At 51.7% G+C, this 22121-nt stretch overlaps 2 protein-coding genes across 2 annotated transcripts; one reads left to right on the top strand and one right to left on the bottom strand.

Moving 5' to 3' along the window:
- Nucleotides 1-830: 830 nt before the first annotated feature.
- On the bottom strand, nt 831-18442 carry KIF4A (kinesin family member 4A). The gene is made up of 31 exons (XM_039572296.1): nt 18362-18442; nt 18003-18132; nt 17808-17922; nt 16911-17101; nt 16575-16664; nt 15836-16002; nt 15564-15658; nt 15263-15382; nt 14056-14231; nt 13517-13578; nt 12697-12832; nt 12180-12238; nt 11877-11982; nt 11171-11236; nt 10702-10887; nt 10212-10315; nt 9837-9981; nt 9256-9366; nt 8688-8771; nt 7969-8082; nt 7613-7768; nt 6956-7050; nt 6396-6525; nt 5445-5615; nt 4984-5091; nt 4732-4809; nt 4548-4649; nt 3761-3910; nt 2874-2990; nt 2102-2224; nt 831-1580 (listed from the first exon to the last, which is right to left on the bottom strand). The coding sequence occupies exons 2-31, from the start codon at nt 18123-18125 to the stop codon at nt 1395-1397; spliced, it is 3666 nt and encodes a 1221-aa protein (XP_039428230.1). The 5' UTR covers nt 18126-18132; nt 18362-18442; the 3' UTR covers nt 831-1394.
- Nucleotides 18443-18672: 230 nt separating this feature from the next.
- Nucleotides 18673-21455, top strand: PDZD11 (PDZ domain containing 11). The gene is made up of 6 exons (XM_039572330.1): nt 18673-18808; nt 18928-19011; nt 19493-19549; nt 19804-19902; nt 19988-20048; nt 20700-21455. Exons 1-6 carry the CDS (start codon nt 18722-18724, stop codon nt 20732-20734), a joined length of 423 nt encoding a protein of 140 aa, XP_039428264.1. The 5' UTR covers nt 18673-18721; the 3' UTR covers nt 20735-21455.
- The last annotated feature ends 666 nt before the right edge of the window (nt 21456-22121 follow it).

The raw sequence follows: 22121 nt of genomic DNA, 5'->3' as shown, positions 1-22121 counted from the left end.
CTGTTTATCCCTGTCTGTTCTTCAGCACAAAACTCCTGACTCAGGATTGAGCCTAAAGAGTGGGATGGAATGGGAGGGCCTGTAGGATAGGATGGGATTTGGGATGGGACAATTGTCTATTAGGGCATAAGCCCTCAGAACTTCCATGCTTGTTTAAATCACTTGGAAACATTTTACAGCTCTTGGGGCCTTTTTACACTTGGAAAGCAGGGAGAGGACTGAAATCCAAGGTGAAGTGGGATTTTGGGAAGGAATTCTTTCCTGTGAGACTAGAGAGGCCCTGGCACAGGGTGCCCAGAGAAGCTGTGGCTGCCCCTGGATCCCTGGAAGTGTCCAAGGCCAGGTTGGAGGGGGCTTGGAGCAGCCTGCGATAGTGGAAAGTGGCTCTGCCCTTGGCAGAGAGCGGGAACAGATGAGCCCTAAGGCCCCTTCCAACCCAAACAATCCTGGACTTGCCCAAGGGGGCCAACGCCTCATCCAACAGGTAAATAAAGACAGTTCTCAGCTCAGGGAACTACAGCCCAAATCCCACATCCCTGTGCATGCCCCAGGGCACAGCTGTATGCTTGAAGGAGAAAGAAATTTGCGCATGAAGGAGAAAGAAATTAAAAATAAGTTATATTTATCACCTTTTCTTTCTGCTGAGACTCAAAACTTAGGGCTCAGGGCAAGGAAAAGCAGCAGGACCATGTTTGGGGTGTGTGGACAGAAAGACCTGAGCAGGTCCCAGTGGCAGCAACTCCTGGACTGGTTTTGAGACCAAGTTTAAGTGCAGAGAGCCCAGGGGGGCTGGGGGTTGTTGTGCACAATAATTCCAACTCCAAGCCAGGTTTCTTTAGTAATTCCTTTATTAAAACTACAAACCAGAGTTAAAATTCCTGCATTATTCACATAGGTTAGGTGTCTAAGTTCATAGAATAAGGACAGTCCAGCAGCCAAAGAGGTCAGAAACTGGTCAGCTGAACTGAACTCTGACCAGTTCAGAGCTGCTGGTTTAAGACTTCAGCCAGGGCCTCCTCGCTCCATGGATCTCCCAGGGCAGCTGGAAAAGTTCCTCCAGGCTCCATGAGAAGAAGCAGGAGCAGAGCTCCAGTGCAAAGGCAAAGTTTGTTCAAGATTACAGGTGAAACCGTACCCAGCGTTCACAGCTCGGGAGGAGGGAGGGAACTGGCAACAAGCACCGGGAAAATCACCTCCATTCACTCCAGGAATTCCAGAGGAAAGATTCTTACCCTGCCCCTGGCCCCAACACACAAATATTTACAGAGACATGACCAGCAAGAAGCAGGGTTTGACTCCCTTGCTGAGGGGCAGGAGCTGCTGCTCCAGCAAGAGAGTCCAACTCCCTCAAAAGTCACCAGGAACATGGCCTAAAGGGATGGGAAAGCTCCAGGTCAGTTAAACTCCTCCTTGATGGGGGTGCAGCCTGAGAAGAAGCTGATGTTACTGCTCAGCATCCTCTTCTTCTTCTTCCCAAAGGGGTTCTGGTTCTCCTGGGACTCCTCATCCCTCCCAAGGAGGGAGGCTGCAGCACTGGGAATCTTCAGGAGCACCTCCTGGTCTGTGATGTCCTGCAGGACCTGTGGGAAACAAGGAACAATCTCCAGCATTAGTCACTGCTGCAGTGACCCACCAGAGGCAGCAGGACACAAAGTGCCAGGCCAGCCTCAAGAGTTGCTTCATTTTTTTACTCAAGTCAAGAAAAAGACAAACTTTTGGACCAAATATCAAGATTCAGCAGGAAGACACAGCAGTTGGAATGGTGAGTTCCAATGGGACAAGGGAATTTGTTTAGCTGAGGGAAAATGAGATGTGCCAGGTCAGAGAGCACAACAGCTTAAGGTCACTTTGCACACGGACAGATGTGATTTTACCCTGCTCCTCACTTCCCCTCTCTCCTCGCTGAAAGTGCTGCAGGAAAACTTGGCAAGCCTGTGGCATTCATTTCAGTGTGGAAACATAAGAATTCAGCAAACTCAAACCTTCCACACGAGCTGCCTGCAGTTGTGCAGAGTTTTCCAGCAGCAGCTTCTCCTCTGGGGGGATTTCCCTCCAAGATCCCTCATTCAGCAGCTCTGCTGTCCCTGCTCCCTGGGAATACCTTTGTGGTTGGAGTGACACACACGGGCTGGAAGAAGCTCTCTCCTGCTTTCACCTCCGTGGGGTCTTCCAGCTTCAAGGACCCTTCTGAGTCCCTTTTGTGCTCCTCACATGCTGTGGTTTCCTGAGGGGCAGCAGAGGGTGAAGCTCTTGTAGAACATCCATCCCATCCCTTCCCACCACAGCCCCCTGCTCTCTGGCTGGGAAGTATTCCACAGGATGCTGCAGCTCAGGCTAGGGCTCCATAGGCAATAATTAAAGCGCTGTGGGATGTCCCCACTTGATTTCTGAGATCCAAGAGCAGAATTCCCACTAGGAGCAGCTTCCCCAATGAACATCAGTTTCTCATGGACCTTCCTGCTGCTACAGCCCCTTCCCCAAACCATCTCTTCCCTTCTTAAAAATAAATCCGGGAATGAGTCGAGGTTTTGTGTTGTCTGAAGCCAAAGACACAAGTTTAATTTACTGAGTCCAAAAGGAAAATTGAAATTATTTGTCCTCAGATTTGTGGATGAGAAGTGGGAACAGGAAAATCTCTGCTGTGAATCTCCACATGTCTGTGCTCAGTGGCAGAGCCTGGTCCTGCAGTGGAAAATTGTCCTCAGTTACCAGAGAGGCACTAATTAGTGATGTTCACAGAGCTTCAGCAAAGTGCACGTGCTCTGTCTGGACAAACTATGCTTGTGTGGGAATTATCCCTTCATCCAGCTCTGCTCCAGCCCCAGTCCAGGCCCTGCAGCCCCTCAGGCACCCCCAGAGCCAGCAGCACTCACCAGGCCGTGGTCCCTGTTCCTGCACGTGGCCGCGGCGCAGCTGCAGCTGTCGGTGCATCCCAACTTCTGCTTCCTGCAGCCACACTGCCTGTTCCCACAGCGGCCCTTGCACGAGCACTGCAAGGGAAGGGGGATCCAGTGGCCAGGAGCTCCTGGAATGCTCCAGCTCCCGCCAGCTGTGGCATCTCAAGGACAGGGACACCCCCAAGCTGCCCCAGAAGTGTTTCGCTGCCAGTCCTACCTCCCAGCATAATTCTCTTCCTAATACCCAGAATAAAATCCTTCCACCTACAGATCCATCTTCAGGATCTATAGGATAAGCACCTCCAGCTACTCAGTGCCTGATTTCAGGTGATCTCAAAGGATCCCAGTTTCTGTGCCACACTTCCACAAAAGGAGGGAGTCCCCACCCCAAACACCTCAGGAATTTTCTGAGCCACAGGCTGAAGCTCCAGACTGACACAGACAGATGGAAGCTGAGGCTCTGTCAGGACTGGAAGCTGCAGATTCCCAGAGGGAACAGGGATCCACAACAGGCCATCCCTTTTTTTGTTTGTTTTCTCCCTAAAATAGGCTCCCTGCAGGGATCTGGCTGCTCTTAGGGCTGTTCCTGAAGCAGAGGCCAGCTCAGGCACAGGCAGCAGGACACAACACATCTCTCATGGGAGAGGGTGACTTGGACAGGGAAAACCTGTCCAGGAAGGTGTTGCTGACTGCTGACCTTTGCTGTGTCTGTGGGAAGGTCACAAATATCCTAAGGCACCCAAATAACCCATTTCTGCCACTCAGAGCAGTGGAGACACCACATCTCCCCACTCCATACCCAGTCCTTGGACACAGCAAGTGATTCCCCAGCAGACACTGGACCAAGGGCAGCTGGATCTTACCCCCATGAGGTTTTTCCTTGCTCCTCTGCCTGCTTTCCCAGGAAGCCAGTCGGAATCATTCAGTTCCCCAGAGTCAGAGAGCAGCTCCTCCACATCCACCTCGGGGCTGGGTGCCCGGGGCTTGGCCGTGGTCTGCCGGCGGCTCTTGGGCTGTAACACAGGAGCACGAGGGGTTAGGCCACCCAAAAAAATCACACTGTTATATTTTATTAATAATTTTTATATTTTAATAAGGTTTTATTTGATTTTATTAAGGTTTTCAGAGTCCCTCAGAGCCAAGAAGGTTGGGGGAAAAAAAAAAGATCCAATTATCAGGATTGAAAATTCAATCGATTTAAACTATTGATGACAAATCCTTGGAAGTCTGAGTTGTTGTCACATCACGTGACAAAAAACAAGTGTCACACTCCTGTCCAAAGAGTTTTAAATCATTTCTTCCTCCCAGCACTAAGATTTGTCTCTTTGCAAAGCAGCAGACCTTGCTGTGACACACATGCCTTGCTCCACAATTTAAAGACTGGGAACGCTACAGAAAAACAACCTGGGTTGTGAAGGAGGATACAGAGTCAGAACTACAATGAGGAAACAGGTTTGGGGGTTTGTTTGTTAATCAAAAAACTAATGCAGGTATTTGGGTCTTCTGGAAAGGACAGAAGGGGCCACTTCAATGAGCAGAACAAGTGCCTGGCAAAAGCAGCTTGGGACAAAGAAAAAAACCACATTATCAGTAGCCAAGATTAACTCTAGCAAAGAATTCAGGTGCAATACAAACTGTGCAGCCTCTTACTTTGGGTGGAACATAATCAAAAGAAGAGTCTGGAGACTCAGGTGGCCTTTGCTGGATGTGCCGGAGCTTCTGGCCACTGGCAACTTGGAGGAGCAGCAGTTTCTGTCAGAAGAGACAAGAATCAGCTCTGCAAAATCCACAAACCCAACTGCCACAGGGCTCTGGTGTCTGTACAAGGCTCTACCTGTTTCAGAGTGTCATTTTCCCGGAGCAGTTCCTGGTTCTTCTCACACATCTCCTTCATTTTCTCCAGCTCTTCCTCCTGTTTGTAGGTCAAGAGGAAATTTATTTCCTTGGAGAGAAATAAGAGAAAATCCCCCAGGGCTATTCCAGCCTGCACAGCAACCACCCCATGCAGGCTTCTGCAAAGGGAATACACAATCCTGCTCCTATTCCAGGTATCCCAAAGGATCCCAGCCACACCCAGCCACTGCACCTGGAACTGGAGTCGCTCCTGCAGTTGTTTCTCCCGCTCGTTCAGGGAATCTTCCAATCTCTTATCTGCTGCTTCTTTCTGCTGGAATTGGCTGAGCAGGTACAGAACCTACAAGCAAGTTGGAATAAACAGGAGTGAATTCCTGAAAGAAACACTTGGCATCAAAGTTCAGGCTCAGGGGAACTTCCTGCCACTTCCAGCACAATTCCCCCCTGACCTACTTGAAAAGTGATCTTGTAACATCCTCACTTAAAGTGGGAGGAACATTACTGAGTAAACCAATTTGCACAGGATAAATACAGGGATTTCTTTGGCTTTTAATGGACCATCTGCAAAAATCCAGCAAAATTTGACTTGATATTCAGCACCAGCTTCCTTTCAGCACATCCCCTTTGCCTTTCTCCCTGAGCAGACCTGGAGATCAGTCCCAGACTCCAAGATTTCCATGAGCTGTGATTCACCTTTTCCTGGTGTTGCTGTTCCTGCACCAAAATCTGATTTTGGAAGGCTGTCTCCAGCTCTGCTGTGTGGTTTCTCTCTTCCATCAGCATCTTCTGCACGTCAGAACAGCTGGCCTGGCTCTGCTCCAGGCTGCTCTGCAGTTTGCTCTCCTGCACCTTGGAGGAGACCAGCTGGAAAACAAGAGCAAGGGATGGCTTGGGACAGGGATTCCCTGCTGGCACAGGGATTCCCTGCTGGCACAGGTGCTGCAGTATGGAGGGGAAGCCTCCCTGTAACTTCCAGCCACCCCAGGAGCTGGACCAGCCGTCAGCACCAAGGAGGGCAGGGAGATTCAGAGCCAGACACTTTGGAAGGGCAAACCAGGGAGCTGAGGGTGTTGTTCACAGCTCTGAATTCACCTCCCTTTCCTGCAGCACACAAAGTGTTTTTCTTTTCACCCTTTTCCTTTGATTTCCAAGCACCAGGGAGCAACAGGTAATTCTGTCCTTAGTTGCTCTTTCCCTGATCCCACCACACCCCACTTCCTACTCTTCCCCATCACCAGTCTTGTGCAAGTTTTTCCCAGCTCAACACCAATTCCACTGCTCCCCTGACCTCAGCCAGCACTGCTCTCATTTCCCTGCTTGTTCAGGAAGAATTTTTAGTATTTTTCTCTTTTCTTCCACTTCTGAAATTTGTCTTTTCCCATTTGCCCATTCCCATGTAAGTCACCCATAAGCTCAGCTTTAGCTGCTGTCTCCAGACCCTCATCTATTCCACTTCCCCCTTCCCTGTTTTTCACATTTCTCTCCCCAGTAAATAACATTTTAATCCAAACTTGTGAGGGGAATAAACCTCATCCACTACAGGAGAGCTCCACTCAAATTCCTTTGGTTCCTTCCTTTCATTTGTGGCTAAGCAGACTTAGAGCCTTTGCTTTTAGGGATAAAAGAGGAAAAGCCAAGGTTTACCTCTCCCAAGAGATACTTCAGAGCACATTTGGCCTCCAGGATGGTGGCAATGCTATCCCAGCGCTGCTTGGCCCGATCTCCATTGTCTGCATCCAGGAGTTTCTGCTGCAGGTCTGCTATCTGGGCACTCCTGGGGAAGAATCCATGGATTTGGAGTTACAACACAGGAGAAAACCAGGGCTGGTGTCTGGGCTAATGTTACTGTTCCCAGAATATTAAATAAAATAGTTTAAATTGAGATTTTTGCTGCTCAGTAGAGCACCTGGAGCCTGCATTGCTCCCCTGGGGAGTTTTGCCTCCACTTCACATTCCCAAATAAAAGTGGAGGTTTTTCCCCCAGAAGTGCTCACCAACAGCTCAAGAACCCCAGTCTAAGTGACTGAGTATTTTCCCCACATTTTGGAAAAATTCCAGCCAGGAAAATCCACACCTTTCCCTCATCATTTCCAGCATCAGCCTGCGTGTTTTTCATCCTCTTCCATCTCCCAGGGAGTTGGGATGGAAAGGAGGGGAGAGCCAGAGGCAAGGCTGTGTGGATGGGCTGTGTGGCAGTGCCTTACCTGAGCTCCATCTCCGTTTGCAGGCTCTCGATCTGCTTGGAGATGGAGAGATCCGTGTCCGGGGCCTGCAGGTCGGCCAGGCAGTACGTGCGCCTCTGTGGGGTCACAGCACGGGTACGGGGCAGGAGCAGGGGAGGAAATCCCACAGTTACAGGCATTCCAGCTGGAAAAGCCTCCAGGCATCTCCCCACAGCTGCAATTCCACTGCTCCCTCCCAAAAGCCTTCGCTAAGGGGTGTGACCCACTCATGTCCCTCACAGTCCTTGAGGGTGGAAAAGCTCCCCAAGAGTGTCGAGAACAACCATTGCCCCAACACTGACAGGTCACCCATGTCCCCAGGTGCCACACCCAGATGTTTTTTGGACACTTCCAGGGGTGCTGATTGCACCACTTCCCTGGACAGCTGCTCCAAAGCCTGACTGCCCTTTCAGGGACAAAATTTTCTGTAATTCCATTAAGCAACAAGTTCCTTCAGCACCTCTTGTCCCTGACATGTCAGAGCACAAGAACATTAACCCTTTCTCCCACAAGGGCAGCCAAGGATGGGCTCCATCCCTATCTCCTAAGGGAACAGGTCAAGTAGGAGTGAGAATAATGAACCCAATATTGCTGAACAGCCAGAGGTGTGGGGTGGGAAAAGGAGAGTTTCCCTCTTACCCGGAGCTTTGGAGGGGGGTTTTCTCCAGCCTCCTTCTTCTCTTTCAGCTGAAGGAGCTCCTTTGCCAGGATTTTCCTGTCCTCCAGCAGGTCTGCCAGGTGTCTTCGAGCCTCTTCAGTGCTGACAAGAACCTCGACTTCATTTGCAAGCCAGCTCTGGAAAAATAACCCCCAAAACCCAGCGGCTGATCTCAGCTCCAGGTCTGAATCCTTCTCCGTGAAGGCATTTCAGAGAAACTGAATAATCCCAATGCAATTCCCTGTTCCTCCTGCTGTGCTCCAGCCACCAAGGCCAGCAGCACCCACCCCAAATCCCAGTTTGCCCAGTGCTGGGATGCAAAAACGCTGCCACCCACTTTGACTCGTGCAGCAATTCCTTCCATGCCCCGATTTTGGGTCTCCTTCCGTTTATCCGCCGCCTCCTTCTGTTTCTGCAGGGCATCCTTGAGGCGTTTGTTGGCAGCTGCTGCCTGGAAGAGATTCCACAAAGAGCTGAACAGGGACTGCAAATCATCTGCAACAGCTGGAAACACGAGGGATTCCCAGCCCAGGGCAAACACTGGGACAGTGACAGCACAAGGTTAATAAATCTCAATTTATCCTCCTTCAACTCAAGGACTCCTCTCCTTGATTTATTTCCTTTGCTGCCATTCCTCCTTTACAGAGAAGATGCTTCTAGGCCTGAAGGTAGAAGAAAACGCCCAAAATGAGGGGTGAAAGATGCATTTCTTTTACAAAGCCATCCTGAAAGGATTTGGAGCTGCAACCTTGTAGATCCACCACCCAAACTCATTTCCCACGTCCTACCCTGGGCATCCACATGGATTTGCCACAGAAGCCTGGGACTCAGAGTCATCTGGTACCCAGAGGTATTTGGCCTCTAAGGAGCAAATTTAACTGGGATGCCTCAAAGGCTACAATGCAGAAATAGGGATTTCTCCACAGAGAGAAAAGCTTTTCTTTCCAGCTTCTAAATTCCTTTAAGAGGTTTCTGTGTATCCTGTTCCATCCTCCAGCCCCACCTGGCAGACTTTAGGGATTGGTTGGGAATTTCCAGGAGATGTTGGCTCCTCACCTCCTCTGTTTTGCGCCGGAGGACATTGGCCTGTTTCTGGAAATCCCTCTCCAGCTTGAGGAGCTCATATTGCCTCTTTCGGTCCTGCAAGGAAAAACAGCTGGAAAAGTCCCATTTTCCATGACAAAGGAAAGGCTGCAGCCCCAGGGTTCCAGCCCCAGCATCGTGAGGCACTGAGGGGCAGGAATTGCTGTGACACCGAACTCCAGGTGTTTGCTGCCCTTTGCACTCAGCCACCACAAGCAGCTGGATTTCATCAACCTGCAGGTCCAACGTTCCTTTGGAAGTTTAAAAACCTCCCATGCTGGGGCCAAACCCTACAGCTTTAAATCCTTCAAATATTGACTATTTTTGCCTTCTGCCTTAGAGCTGATTCTCAGCTGTGGTGAGCTTGAAGATCTCCAGCCATGAACAAGTTCAGGTGGTGAAAGGTGGCAGCCACATGAGCCAAGCTCCTCTTCAAAGCATTCCCAGCACTTTTCCAGTGCTTTAACTGATGCTTCCCAGTTAAACAACCTCACAGCACCCCTTTGGAGGGAGGAACAGCAGGAGGGGCTTGTTTGCTCACCTTTTCCTTCAGCTGGATCACTTCCTTGTCCTTCTGCTGCTTCCACTGCCTGAATTTCTCAGTGTCTTCTTTCATCTGACGCATCAGCTGCACCCTTTGCTGCTTCATTTCCTGAAAAACACCAGTGGCTGGAAGAATTATCCAGGATTTACATTCTGAGGAGCTCCAACCTCCATTCCCCCCATCCCTGCCAGGTGTGGGGAGTGGCAGGTAGGAAATCTTAAGAGTGCTCCCAACACAGGACACTCTCAAAGTACTAAAAAACAGGGATTTTTTTAGGCATAAAGGGAAGACCAACATAGGCACAATTTAGGGAAATCAAAGTGGAGTCAAATGATTTGACTGAGGCAAGAAATCAGAAGTGCCAGAAGATACTTTGGACTTCTTTTCCTCCCAAATCTCAGTAGCCACCTGCCTATTGTGGTCATGTAGCCAAGTGAATCTTGCCAAAAACTGCTGTTTTCAGTCTGACTAAACAGAAAGTGGATTCCTGTCTGGGATTCCTGTTTGGGATTTCTGGGACTCCTGCCTGGGAGCTGCTTTGTCTGCAGAGGCTCAAGTCAGAGGTGCCTGTTGGTTACCCTGATCTCCTGGTTCAGTTTGGACACCGTGCGCTCCGTGGATTCCTTCAGCTTCAGGAGCTTGGATTGCTCATTCAGCTTCTTCTTGAGCTCATTGATTTGTGCTTCCAGCTCCTGGAGCCTTTTCCGGCGCCGTTCGCTCAGCCTGGAGAGAAACCACAACAAATCCTCTCCAGCTTCAGAGACACCCCATGAAAAATGTCACCTCTGTCCCCTTTGCTGCTGCTGAAAGCCCACAGGAGGCTTCTCTGCAGCTCCTGGCACGTTAAAGGGACACTTTTACATCAAAAGAGCTTTCACTGATCATGGAAGTGCAAGACATTGGATTTTCTGACACATTAACACCCCCCAGAGCTGCAGTCAGTGCCCTCTTACTTGGCCTGGTTGATGTCCTTCTTTGCCATGTGCAGAGCAAGGACCAGTTCCTCCTTCTCCTTCTGCAAATTGCTGACCTCCATCTCCAGATCCTTGATATTGGTCTAGAAAGGACAAGAGGAATAAATCTCTAAATAAAAACCTTGAAAAGACACCCTGAGGCAAAGCTTTAAGACAGAGAAGGCTTTAAAAACCCCATTCCTCTGCAGCAGGCACACCTTATCTAAGAGCTGTGTGAGGGTCACAGGGGCTGGTCCAGCACCCTCTGGAGCTTTGGTGTGCCCAGAGTCACTGTGGCCACATCCTGACTGAATCCTTTCAGAGATGGGAGATCCCAGCACAGCAGGGAAAACTGCCCAAGGGAGCAGGGATCCAGTTTAAGGAATAAATAGACCCAAATCAGAACAGGTTCCTTAGGACAGATCTCCTCCCTTCCCTCCCCAGTGTGAACTGGGGAAAACAAACTGAACAAGGAGGATTTCAGCTTTACCTGGTACTGGGACTGAATGGGCCCCAGCTGAGTGTCATTTTGAGACATTTTTTTGGCCAGGGCCTCTTTCAGAGTCAGGGCTTTGTTGAGCTCCAGCAGCTCCCTGGAGAGCTGTGCCTGGCGCAGGGCGTGCTGGGTGCTGAAGTCGTTGGAGGCTCTCTTGGATTCCTGGCCCACTTCTGCTTCCTGCAGGAGACACAGCCATGAGGAGAGGCCAATGCAGAGCTCTTCAATGACATCATCTCTGTTTCTACAGAGCACTTCAAATGCATTTTTATGTAAAAAAACTAAATATTCAGAAACGAGAACAGGTTCCTGACCTTGAACACATCGAGTTTAAAACAGCACAGACAGGAGTGATGATTTATCAAGCATTTGGGCTAGAAAATTAGCAGCAGGGAGCAGATAAAATTGATGAGGAGATAAAACCGTGCCCCAGTGAGGTGTGCACTGCTGAGCCCCCACTTACACCTGCAGAATCCTGTTCAGAGTTTGGCAGCTCTGCAGCAGCTTCTGTGGTCGCAGCGTTTTCACTCTGTTGGACAGAGAGAAGAAAATTTGGGTGAAAATGGAAATATGAAGTAAAAGGAAGGAAATAACAGACTGTTGGCACATCATGGCAAAGCACAACGTGATTCTCCTCCGGCCAGAACCTCTCTGGAAAGAGGAGACCATTGTCCTCCTCCTGGAGGAGAGGGAGGAAACTCCTCCTTGTCTGGTTGGAAAAGCCATTCCTTGAAATCTTCCCTGAACTCCAGCACTGGGAGCTACCTCCTCACAGGAGAGGACAGAGGAATGTCCAGTGAAGGAGAGCTGAAATTCCTCCATTAGACAAAGCCTGGAAGCTTCTATTTAACAATTTCAGGCCCCTGCAATTTATGTTGTCCATAAAAATCACCAAGTTTACAACACTCCATCCAATTTAGGGATTGTAAATCCATTCTGATCTCCAAAATCAGGTTTTTTCATGGAGACTCCTCCTTTCCCCCCCCAGCCAGGAGCAGAACAAGTGGCCTTTCTGCAGCACTAAAGCACAACAGGACAGTTTTGAAGTGGATCTCAAGAGTCACTTCATACTTCTAATTCCTGGGCTCCTTGAGGGAAGCTGTTGGAGTGGAATCCCAGATTTCCTGAGTAACTTGGCACAACTACCCCTTCCCTGGGCTCAGCCTTACCTGCAGCTCAGCCAACACCTGCTGCAGGTTCCGGATCACCTCCACGTTTTCCTTCAACTCCTCATCCTCCACAGTCTCCACCAGCTTCTGCAGATCCAACTTGCACCTGGAAACGTGGGAACAAGTCCATGGCATGTTTGTGTCAGTTTGTGTCACACATGCCAGGGAGGAACAACTTCCCCCACCCAACCTCTGAATTAATTCTGGCTGAACAAACCCCAGCAGACTGGATCCAGTTTATCCCACTAAAACCATCAAATTCCCAAGGATGTTTTTGCAGGAGAAGGGTGTGGGGACACTCACACAGCATGGTGCTGGAGCTGCTCTAGCTTGGCATTCATCTTCTCATTCTCTTGCTCTGTCTAAGAGAAATCAGAATTATAATGAATTGTAGAAGAAGCCAGGACTCAGCTGATTAATTTGCACCAGAAGATTTGCAGTGTGAAAATCAATGCACTGAAAGATCTTTCATGGTCAGGGCCACCAGTTGGGATTTAGCAGCATTTTTTCAGGGATGGACACTGCAGGCAGTAGGAAAAAAAAGCACGGTGGGGAAGGGAGAGCACAGGTGTGCAAACACGATTTAAAATATTAAAATAAAATATTTAAAATGTTAAAAACTGAAAGATTCAGGTCTCCCTTTCCCCACTGAAGTCACAGATCTAAAGGCCAACAGACTCTGGAAGGCTCTTGGTTCTGACTGACTTGGAATCAATGTGAAAGGAACATTAAAGAGAGATTCCCAATGTGCCACAGGGACAGGAGCTGCTGTTGATTCGTTCCCAGCAATTCAGAGCTCTCCTGGGACAGCTGAACTTACCAGGATGATCCTCTCCAGCATCTGTGCTGTTTGCCCAGCAGCTTCACTCAGCCCCTGGCTCAGTTTCTGGTTCTCCTCCTGCAGGGATTGGTTCTTCTCCATCAGGGACTGGAGGCTCTCCGAGGGGGCCAGGCCACTGCAACAGCGAGGCGCAGTTTGGGTGTGAGCATGGCCTGGCCAGGGCTTTGTGACAGCACTGAAGTCACCTCCAAAACAATGATTATCCCCTAAATAATTTACAATAACTAGCCCAGAATGGGGTTTGAGTGGGAAGGATCTCAAAGCCCATCCAGTCCCACCCCCGCCATAGGCAGGGACACCTTCCACAGACCAGGCTGCTCCAAGTCCTGTCCAAGCCTTGGACACTTCCAGAGTGCAGGAAGAACCTCCAAACAGAGGTTGTGAACTCCATGCACGTGGTTTTGAAACATCCCCAGAACACAACAGCTGCACAATCCAACTCTGTCCCAGATTTTGTGCTTTTAAGGATAACGGAGGTGGAGCTGTCCCACCTTCAGGGGTACAGGGGTGAGGAAAAGAGGGATGGATGGGTATTTATTTACACAGAGAAGTATTTATTCAGGAGGTGGTTCCTGGTTCCTCTTTTACTTCCTCCAACAGATTTTTGCAATCTTGAGGTGTTTGCTACAAAATTAAATATCCCAGGGAATTCCAGTAAGGATGAAAAAAGAGGGGGGAAAAAAAGCAATCAATTTATTCTCCCCTCACTCCACAGCACTGCCCAGAGCTAAGGTGATCCAGAGGCTCCTCTGGAGTGGGATAAGCACAGATCCATGGGACATGAAATAACAAATCTTACTTGAGAGACACAGGCAGGGTCCCTCCGTGGGCCTGGAGCAGCAGCACCTGCAGCTGCTGGACCTACAGAGACAAAGAATTATTGCTTGTAAATGTAGCAACTCCATGGATGATGGGTCTTCCTGACTCACCTGCTCTGTAATTCCCACTTTACCACTGCCTGTGGAAAGGAGTGGTGTTGTTACAGTATTTCAAGTGATTTACTCCTCAAATAAAAGGTTCTTCTCTTCCCTCTGGGATCACCCCAAGGAAAACTCTTCCCCTTCCCACTGCTGGGTGCAGGCAGGAGATGCCAGGAGGGCACCAAACCATCTCTGTATTTCGAATTCTGCCTGTAGCCCACCAAGCAATGATTTGTTGGGTGGAAGGGAAATTTAAACCACAGCAACTGCTGCAAAATTCCAAGAAATATCCATATATTCCCCTCCCAGCCACCTCCAGAGACAGAGCAATGCACATTAGGGATATTTTGCATACTTGAGGAGGTTGTGCCTTCCCTGGATGTTTGCTGAGCTCAGAACCAGAGGGATCCCCCAGTACCTGCTGTTTCAGCTGGTGCAGCTCAGCTGCCTGGGGGTCCACATTGACAATGGGTTTGTTTTTGATCTTCCTGGCCCTGTCAGCGTAACGCAGAGTGTTCAGGGTCTCCTCCAGGTTGGAGTCTGCTGGGCTCACACAGGCAATCATCAGCGTGTGGCTGTTCCCACCCAGGGAGTCTGGGGACGAAGAGAAACAGCATCAAAGCTGCCACAGAGCAACAACGACAGTGAAGTGTCATCATTCAAGGATTCCAACCCCCAAAACGCAGATTAAACAGCTGGACTTTGGTGCCACTCATTACTTTCTCCTCTGCTCAGTCAGTTCTGTACTTAAGGGGGTTTTTAAAAGCCAAAGTTGGGCTTTGAAACCATAGATTTCACCCCAGAAGCCCCAGCTGTTGCCCTAATAATTTCCTTCTGCCACTGCTGTCCTGGTTCTTTTAGGCTTGCCCCTCCCTTCTCCCCTCCAGTAACAAGACCTCCATGAATATCCAGAATTTTCTCCAACTTAAGGAATTATTGGTTAAGAAGAGATCACAAAGCTGCATGAACTTCATCCTTTGGTTTTACACAAATTGGCTCCTTAAAGCTACTGACCAGAAAAACACACATCCAGCCCAACCCACCCCCCACATCCAGCCCAATCCAGGTTTTTAATGAGGTACTTTCAGACATGGAAAATACTGAAGAGCTTTTGCACCAAACGATGTAATTACCATAAAAAACCCAGTGATTTCATTACCAAAGCTGTGCCCAAATTAAAGGGTAATTTCAATAAAATGCATTAGAAACAAATCTCAGCTACTGAAAAATAAAGACCAGATATTCAGACCAAGAAAACAAATCCCAGGGAAGGCACAGACAGTTGGAGCTGCATTCTGGCTGTGGCACCACCCAGGGAGTTGCTATAATTAAGGTACAATAATAGATCTCTGCTCCCAGACTTCTCCTTCTCCCCACCAAAAATATGCCCTGGATTTGTCTTGTTTCCTCCTGTCACACAAAGTGCAGGAGAGCAGGACTCCTTTTGAGCCCATCTCACTGCATTTGCAACCTCAAATAAGAGTCCAGGAAAGCTCTGGCTTCAGTGAGGAATTAAATAAATGAATCCCTTTGCAGCAGCAGCAGCTCTGAGCTGTGGGGTTTTCTCCTGCTTTGTTATTTAAAAAGCACCTGTAAATTTAGGCTTTGTCATCATCTTCTCTCACCTTGCAGCAGCCTGGTCAGCTTGGAGTCTCTGTAGGGGACAAACCCCCCCTTTTTATTCTCTTCTCCCAGAGCACTGATGACATTCCCCAGGCACAGGAGGCCTCTGTTGATGTTGATTCCTGCAGACAAAGCTCAAAGTGAGCACAGCCACCTCAACAGCTCCAAACTCCTCATTTCCTGCTCTTATTAAAACTTCAGCAAGGTTAAAAAGGCAGATTAAAGGGTTAAAGAAGCACTTTGCTCTTTTATTAACTCCCAAGTGAGAAGACACCCAAACTCCCCCAGTGCCAGCCCACAGACCTTCTTTGAGTCTGTCTCCCTCAGCCTTGGTCTTCTTTTGTCTCTCAGAGCCAGCAAGATCCACCAGGTGTAGCTTGCAGTGAAAACTGCAATTTCTAGGGCAGAAAGAAACTGTTTTATTCTCCCAGGTAAACTCCCAGTTGGAAAAGGAGCAGCCCAGGAGCTGAAAATTCAGAGAGCCAAAAATGGAACTGCCCTGAGAAGTGCAGCTCAGGACCGCGATGAGGAGATTTTGGGAAAGTCCCTCTTACCAGCTGCACCATGACACTCACTTGTCATTTTTCTTCTTCTGATCAATGCAGATGGTGAAGATGGCATGGGACCTGGAGGACTGGGAATTCATGGCCGTGGATCCCACAGTTCTGGAGTTGTTCCCCTGCTCCAGGCAGGACACGGTCTCTTGGGCACAGGTGACACTTCTTTCTGTCAGCCCCACAATCTGTAGCCAGGAAGGAAACATTGCTCATCCTCTGCTTCCTCTTTGTCCCACCTGGGATCAGAAAAACCTCCCTCGGCCTCAGGCTGTGCCAGCCCATCCCCAGGAATGTGTGTCACCTCCAGCCAGGGGCCTGGAATGGAGACTCCCAGGGAAAACTGCTTCTGAATTTCGCTTTGGGAACGTGGAATCACAGCACCTATTCCTAAACACCCCCCAAGTTCCTCTGCCTGCTCCAGAGACAAATCCATGGATATCCCAGGCCAAGCTGGGAGCTGTGCCAGTCACAAGAAGGGGGAAACTGGCAGATGGGGTGAGGATTTGTGTGGATAAAGGGATGGAGAGGCAGCTCCCAGGGACACAAACCACAGAGAGGATGAGCAGGAAGGACTGGATGTGCTCCTTGGCAAGCTGTGCTTTCCCTGAGAATCCATCCCCTCGGATCCCTCTGCGCTGCTCCCAACACATGGATGAGCCCCATCCCACTGCTTTAGGGATGACAGAAAATGACACCTAAACCCCTTCAGTCCCCAGCCCTGCCACCCCCTCCTGCTCCCACAGCCAGCAGGGCAGACCTTGATGCCTTCCTTGGGATCCTCCCGGATGCTGATCGGGGAACGTTCCCGAGAGGGGCACAGCAGGTCCAGGATGTCCTCGTTGTAGATCTGGAAGCAGCAGAGGAGCAGCTCTGGGTTACCAGCCAAAGAAAGGTGCAGTTATGCTGAAATCAGGGCTAATTTGGCATCACATTCTACTCGTTTCCCCTTTAGGGAAAGATGCCTTGGACCAGAATTCTGTTCCTGACAAAACCTCCTGGACTCTTAGGGATTGATTTAATCAGTATCTGTTACCTGAAGGAGGTGACCTCAAAGCTCCCTTTAGTCATAACTTGACAAAAACCAAACTTTTACCTCTAGATAAGAAACTTTGAGGACGAAGTCCCAATCCTGCCTATGCTGTTTCTCCTCAAAGAGCAGCTTGATGACCCTGGGGATGACCCCCACGCTGGGCTCATGCTCCTGGTTGGCTGTGTAGGTGCCTCCCATGGAGTAGGTTTTCCCAGATCCCGTCTGTCCGTAGGCCAAGACAGTGGCATTGTATCCTGGGGGAACAAAGGGCACCTAAGTGAGTCATGTGAGGACAGAAAGCTGCATTTTTGAAAACCACCCTTCCAGAAAATTCTCAGTTTACATCAGCTTAAGTACAGATCACAGTCAGGAACTCAGACGGGGAAAAAAAGGCAATGAAAACTCTGTAAAGCACAGATAAAATGATTATTCCAGTTCTTTTTTTAAGGCTGGATGTTGCTTTATTAGAGCTAAATGGAAATACAGCACAAGTTCTCTGCCACCCCAGCACCACTGCAGCATCCCCAGACAGGATGTTTATCAATTCATTGTGTTATTCTTAAAGAGGGACAAGGGCTTTTTATAAGGGCCTGGAGTGACACGGCAAGGGGGAATGGCTTCCCACTGCCAGAGGAAAATTAGGAAGGAATTCCTCCCTATGAGGGTGTTGAGGCCCTGGCACAGGGTGCCCAGAGAAGCTGTGGCTGCCCCTGGATCCCTGGCAGTGTCCAAGGCCAGGGTGGACAGGGCTTGGAGCAACCTGGGATAGGGGAAGATGTCCCTGCCCACGGCAGGGGTGGCACTGGTTGATCGTTAAGGTCTCTTCCAATCCAAATTATTCTGGTATTCCATGGAAACTGCCTTACACAGGCAGCCTCGGGAACCAGAGGGCTCAGAGAGCACACCCCACTCGTTTTGTGGAGCGGAGCAGGTTCCGAACGGGCAAGATCTGGGACAAACCTTTGAAGATGCCTCGGACCAGAGGCGACACCGCTGTGTTGAAAACCTCCTCCTGCTCCACGGACGGGTCGAACACGTAGTCGTAGGTGAAGGCCTTGTCATTGCCCACCACGACCTGCGGAGGAGAGGGACGGGGCAGCGCTGGTAACCGCGCCCGGGCTGCGGGATCCCCGGGGAGCCCCCCGAGCCTCTCACCTGCGGCTCCCCGGGCACGAAGGACAGGCACATCTGGCAGCCCTCGCTGGTCTCCTTGGGCACCAGCGGCCGGCAGCGCAGCGCCACGCGCACCGGGATGCCCTTGTCGTCCTCCCGCACCATCGCCGGCCTGCGGGACACGAGCGCCGTGAGGCGGGCCGGGACACGGGGCGGCGGCTCCGCCGGGGAGCGGGGACGGAGCGGGGACCCCCAGCGGCCCTGCCCGGGGGTGGGGTGGAGAGGGGGTGGAGCGGCCCTGCCGGGGCTCGGGGATGGAGCGGGAGCCCCGGGGCGGGAGCGGGGCTGGAGCGGGCCCGGCCTGGCCCTGCCCGGTGTCGCGGGGCGGCCGCGGGACTGACCTGGAACCGCCGCTGCCCGTGCCAATGGCGACGCCACAACGGCCGCGGTTCAAACCGGGCCGCGCGCCGCCACGGCCAATCACCGGGCGGGGTGTCAGGAGCGGCGGAGCCTCAGCCAATCGCGAGGCGGATCGTCACCGAGGGGCGGGGCAGCAGCCAATCGCAGAGCTGTGCGTCAGGCAGAGGCGGAGTCAACCCTGGGGTGGGGTGGCACAGCGTGAGGGGCGGGGCGCAGGGCGGAAAGGAACCAATCGCGTGCGGGTACGTCAGGCGAGGGGCGGGGCGAGGGGCGGGCCGCGGCCAATCGCAGCCCGGTGCGGCCGCGGGGGGCGCGTCCCGGCGGCGCGGCCGAGGGGCAGCATGGAGGGCCGGGTGCCCTACGACGACTTCCCGGTGGTTTTCCTGCCGCCCTACGAGAGCCCGCCCGCCTGGGTTCCGCCGCACGAGGTCAGCCCGGGACGGGGGGAGCGGGGGGATGGTCCGGGGGCGGCGGCGGCGGCCGCGGGGCCCCGCCGGGCGGGGTTGCCCGGGCCGGCCCCGGCTGAGCCGCCGCGCGTCCCCCGCAGCGCGTCTATCACCCCGACTACAACAACGAGCTCACGCAGTTCCTGCCCCGCACCATCGTCCTCAAGAAGCCGCCCGGGGCTCAGGTGAGGCGGGCGGCGCCGGCCTGGCGCTGCCTGGGCGCGGTGTGGCGTTCCCGGACGCGGTTCCCAGAGCGTTTCCTGGCATAAAGCGCGCTGGAATTGCGATATTCCCGACTGGCAGCGTCCTGGCACAGGGAGCTGCTGTGACAGGCGTGGGGCGGGCAGGGTGGCAGATTTCAGGCCGGTGGGCAGGGGGAGGGGTTGTTCCTGAAGTCGTATCTCGGGATGTGGAGCTGCTGGGGAATGGGAGCGGGGGCCCCTCAGGTATTCCCGGTGGCAGGAATTAGAAGAGAGGGACTGGTGCTGCTGCCTGGCTGAGCACTGCAGCACCCACGCCTTGGATCCATCTGGGAGACAGCAGGGAGAAGAGTCCTGGGGAATTGGAAGGGTCCTGGACAGGGAGAAGAGTCCTGGGAAATGGGAAGAGAACTGGGCCAAGGGAAGGGTCCTGGTGACTGCATTTCCCTGCTGGTTTTTCCCACAGCTGGGCTTCAACATCCGGGGAGGAAAAGCCTCGCAGCTGGGAATCTTCATCTCCAAGGTGTGTCCATCCTTGTGCCATTCCCGCCCGGACCCTGCCTGTGCCCGTGGGAGCTGCTGAGCCGACTGGGTGTGCAGGGAGGCTCTGGCTGCCTGACACCCTCCCGAGCTCAGGGCTGGGATTTGTCACAAAGCCATCAGAGCATCTTGCACCACTTCCTGGTCTCTTCCCAGCCCCTGGAATTGCTCCCCGGGGCCGTGTGGGAGGGGAGCTGTGGGAGATCCGCTGCTGCCATCCCTGCTCTCCCTTCCCAGGTGATTCCCGACTCGGACGCTCACAGGGCCGGGCTGCAGGAGGGGGACCAGGTGCTCTCGGTGAACGACGTGGATTTCCAGGACATTGAGCACAGCAAGGTGAGCGCTGGGATGGGGAATCCACCTCCTTCCAGCCTCTCAGCCCAGCACAGAATGTGTGGAATCCTCTTTCCATGTTTTCCAGGCTGTGGAGATCCTGAAGACGGCGCGGGAGATCACGATGCGCGTCCGGTACTTCCCCTACAGTAAGTGCCTGGTCCAGGCACCTGGGATGCTCCTTGGGAAGCAAACTTCCATAAATCCCTGCCAATTCCACCTGAGTTTAGCAGCCCAAGGTCACTGACACTGCTGATTTGGGATCAGGCACCACATCAGGATAATGAGGCCTGGCTTCATCTGCCCACACAGGAAAACTCGGGGAGCAGGAAGGTGGGATGGCTGGGGAATGGGAAAGTTAATTTAGAGCTGGAGAAGTAGCTCATTATCCTTGAATAACATAGGGATGAGCTCTGGCACAAGTGCCAGTGGTGGATATCCCTCCCTAAGGATGTTTGAACTGTGAGTGAAGGGAAGGACTGGGTTAACTCCCAGTTTCTCCTTCTACACCCATAAAGTTCCAAGATTTAAGGGATTAAAAAAAGGGAGAAGTCAAGCCAAACAAGGATTCTTCATAAAATGGAAAGCGGCCATTAAGAAGAAAAACATGGAGTGGGGGAAGAGGGGATTTCAAACAAATCCTTTTGTTCTAAGTGCTGTAAAATCACTTGAAATTACTGGTGGGGGTGCCCTTTTACAGCCAGAGGGTCTCAAACGCTGCCTCCACTTGGAAATGTGTGTTTTCCTGAACATTTTCTGTAATTCCCCCTGGCCATCGTCTCCTTGTCCCTCCCTTCCAGATTACCAGCGGCAGAAGGAACGGACAGTTCACTAACGGGGAGCTTCATCCTGCCAAAACCTCTCCACTCCTTTTCCCCAATGTCTGAGATGACATCTCACGTTTCAGCTGTCACTGGAGGCACCACTGTCCTGCACAGGATCATCTCTTTCCCACGTGCAGGGATGCCAAGGGGCTCATTTGGCTGGAAGATGGACGGGGATTGAGGCTGTGCTCCTGGGAATGGGTGTTGGAACAAGCTGGTGTGAAGCGGGTCCTGGGGGGCAGCTGCTCCAGCAGGATCCAGGTTTTAGCAAGGCTTAAATTGAGTGAGTTCTGGGCTGGTTCTGGATCCCTTGATCCTGGATCCTTGGTTGTTGAGCATTCCTGAGCACGGGCATTGTTCTCCAAGAAATCCACCTGTTGCACCTTCTTGTGCCATGGAATTCTTTCCTTCTCTGTCCCACCTCTGCTGTGCATTGCTGGGAACTCCAGGAGTAAAATCCAGCCCCAGTCCGTGCCCAGCTCTGGCTGTTTGTGCCTCTTTGCTGATAAAGACCCCACAATCCAGGGCTGGGATGTTTGGAAATGTTAATTACCAAGGAAACATGTTAATTACCAAGGAAACATGTTCATTTTCAACAAATCCAGGGGCAAATGCCTGGTGAGATCACGCTGTAATGGCTTCCGGACAGCCCTGGCTCTGGCCTTCTCTTCCTTGTGGTGTTTTCCACTTTTTCTGTATAAACAATCAATAAATCAAGTACAGCAACCTGAATTTAGCTTATTCCCACTCAGGAAGTCTGGGTGGGGGTTGGGATGGACCCACCCTCAGCACTATTCCAAGGAAATGCTGGGACAAGGCTCGGCTCCAGCCACCCTTGCAGCCCACAGGAGGAAATTTGGGATCTGCAGCTGTTTCAGGGTTTTTTTCCCACTGGCTCTGCTGGAAGTCAGCCCCTGATTAACCTGGAGTGTTCCAGCACTGCCAGGAAAGAGCAAGGCAGGACTGTGGCTGTGGTGGCACCAGCACAACTCCAGGAGCAGAGCACAACACTGAGCCAGGCTGGGGGTGAGGAAAAGATGCTGGAAAAGAGATTTTCACTCTGAATTAAAAGTTAACTTTTCCACCAGGGGAATGAACATCCTGGAAGCCCCTGCAACACCCCGGGGAGGGGAGGGGAGGGAGAGCTCTTCTATCACCTCTCTGGTCTCACTGGTTTCCCAGAATCTCTGTGTTCCATAGGGAAAGAGGAGCTCTCTCCACAGGAAGCTGCAGATACAATTTCAACGTTGAATTCGTCCCTCCTGCTTCAGAGCATTCCCTGGCAGGAGCTCCAGGAAGGTCTCCCCTGCCCTGGGCAGTTCCTCCCAGGGAATGACTCAGGTGTTTTCCTGCTGACCTGGCTGACAGGAAGGAGTGGATTCTTTCCCAGGGCACAAC

Source organism: Corvus cornix, chromosome 4A, assembly GCF_000738735.6.
Source record: "Corvus cornix cornix isolate S_Up_H32 chromosome 4A, ASM73873v5, whole genome shotgun sequence".
NCBI classification, from domain to species: domain Eukaryota; kingdom Metazoa; phylum Chordata; class Aves; order Passeriformes; family Corvidae; genus Corvus; species Corvus cornix.
This window is presented reverse-complemented; position numbering and strand designations above follow the sequence as displayed.

What these genes read in the sequence shown, in the direction of transcription:
- KIF4A (XM_039572296.1), bottom strand. Translation starts at nt 18,125, where the DNA reads ATGGTGCGGGAGGACGACAAGGGCATCCCGGTGCGCGTGGCGCTGCGC. An exon ending in CTGAACAGGATTCTGCAGGT is followed by an intron (nt 10,888 to 11,170) that starts GTAAGTGGGGGC and finishes TGTCTCCTGCAG; the next exon opens with GAAGCAGAAGTGGGCCAGGA. An exon ending in AACTGAACCAGGAGATCAGG is followed by an intron (nt 9,367 to 9,836) that starts GTAACCAACAGG and finishes GGTGTTTTTCAG; the next exon opens with GAAATGAAGCAGCAAAGGGT.
- PDZD11 (XM_039572330.1), top strand. Translation starts at nt 18,722, where the DNA reads ATGGAGGGCCGGGTGCCCTACGACGACTTCCCGGTGGTTTTCCTGCCG. An exon ending in AGAAGCCGCCCGGGGCTCAG is followed by an intron (nt 19,012 to 19,492) that starts GTGAGGCGGGCG and finishes TTTTTCCCACAG; the next exon opens with CTGGGCTTCAACATCCGGGG. An exon ending in TGGGAATCTTCATCTCCAAG is followed by an intron (nt 19,550 to 19,803) that starts GTGTGTCCATCC and finishes CTCCCTTCCCAG; the next exon opens with GTGATTCCCGACTCGGACGC.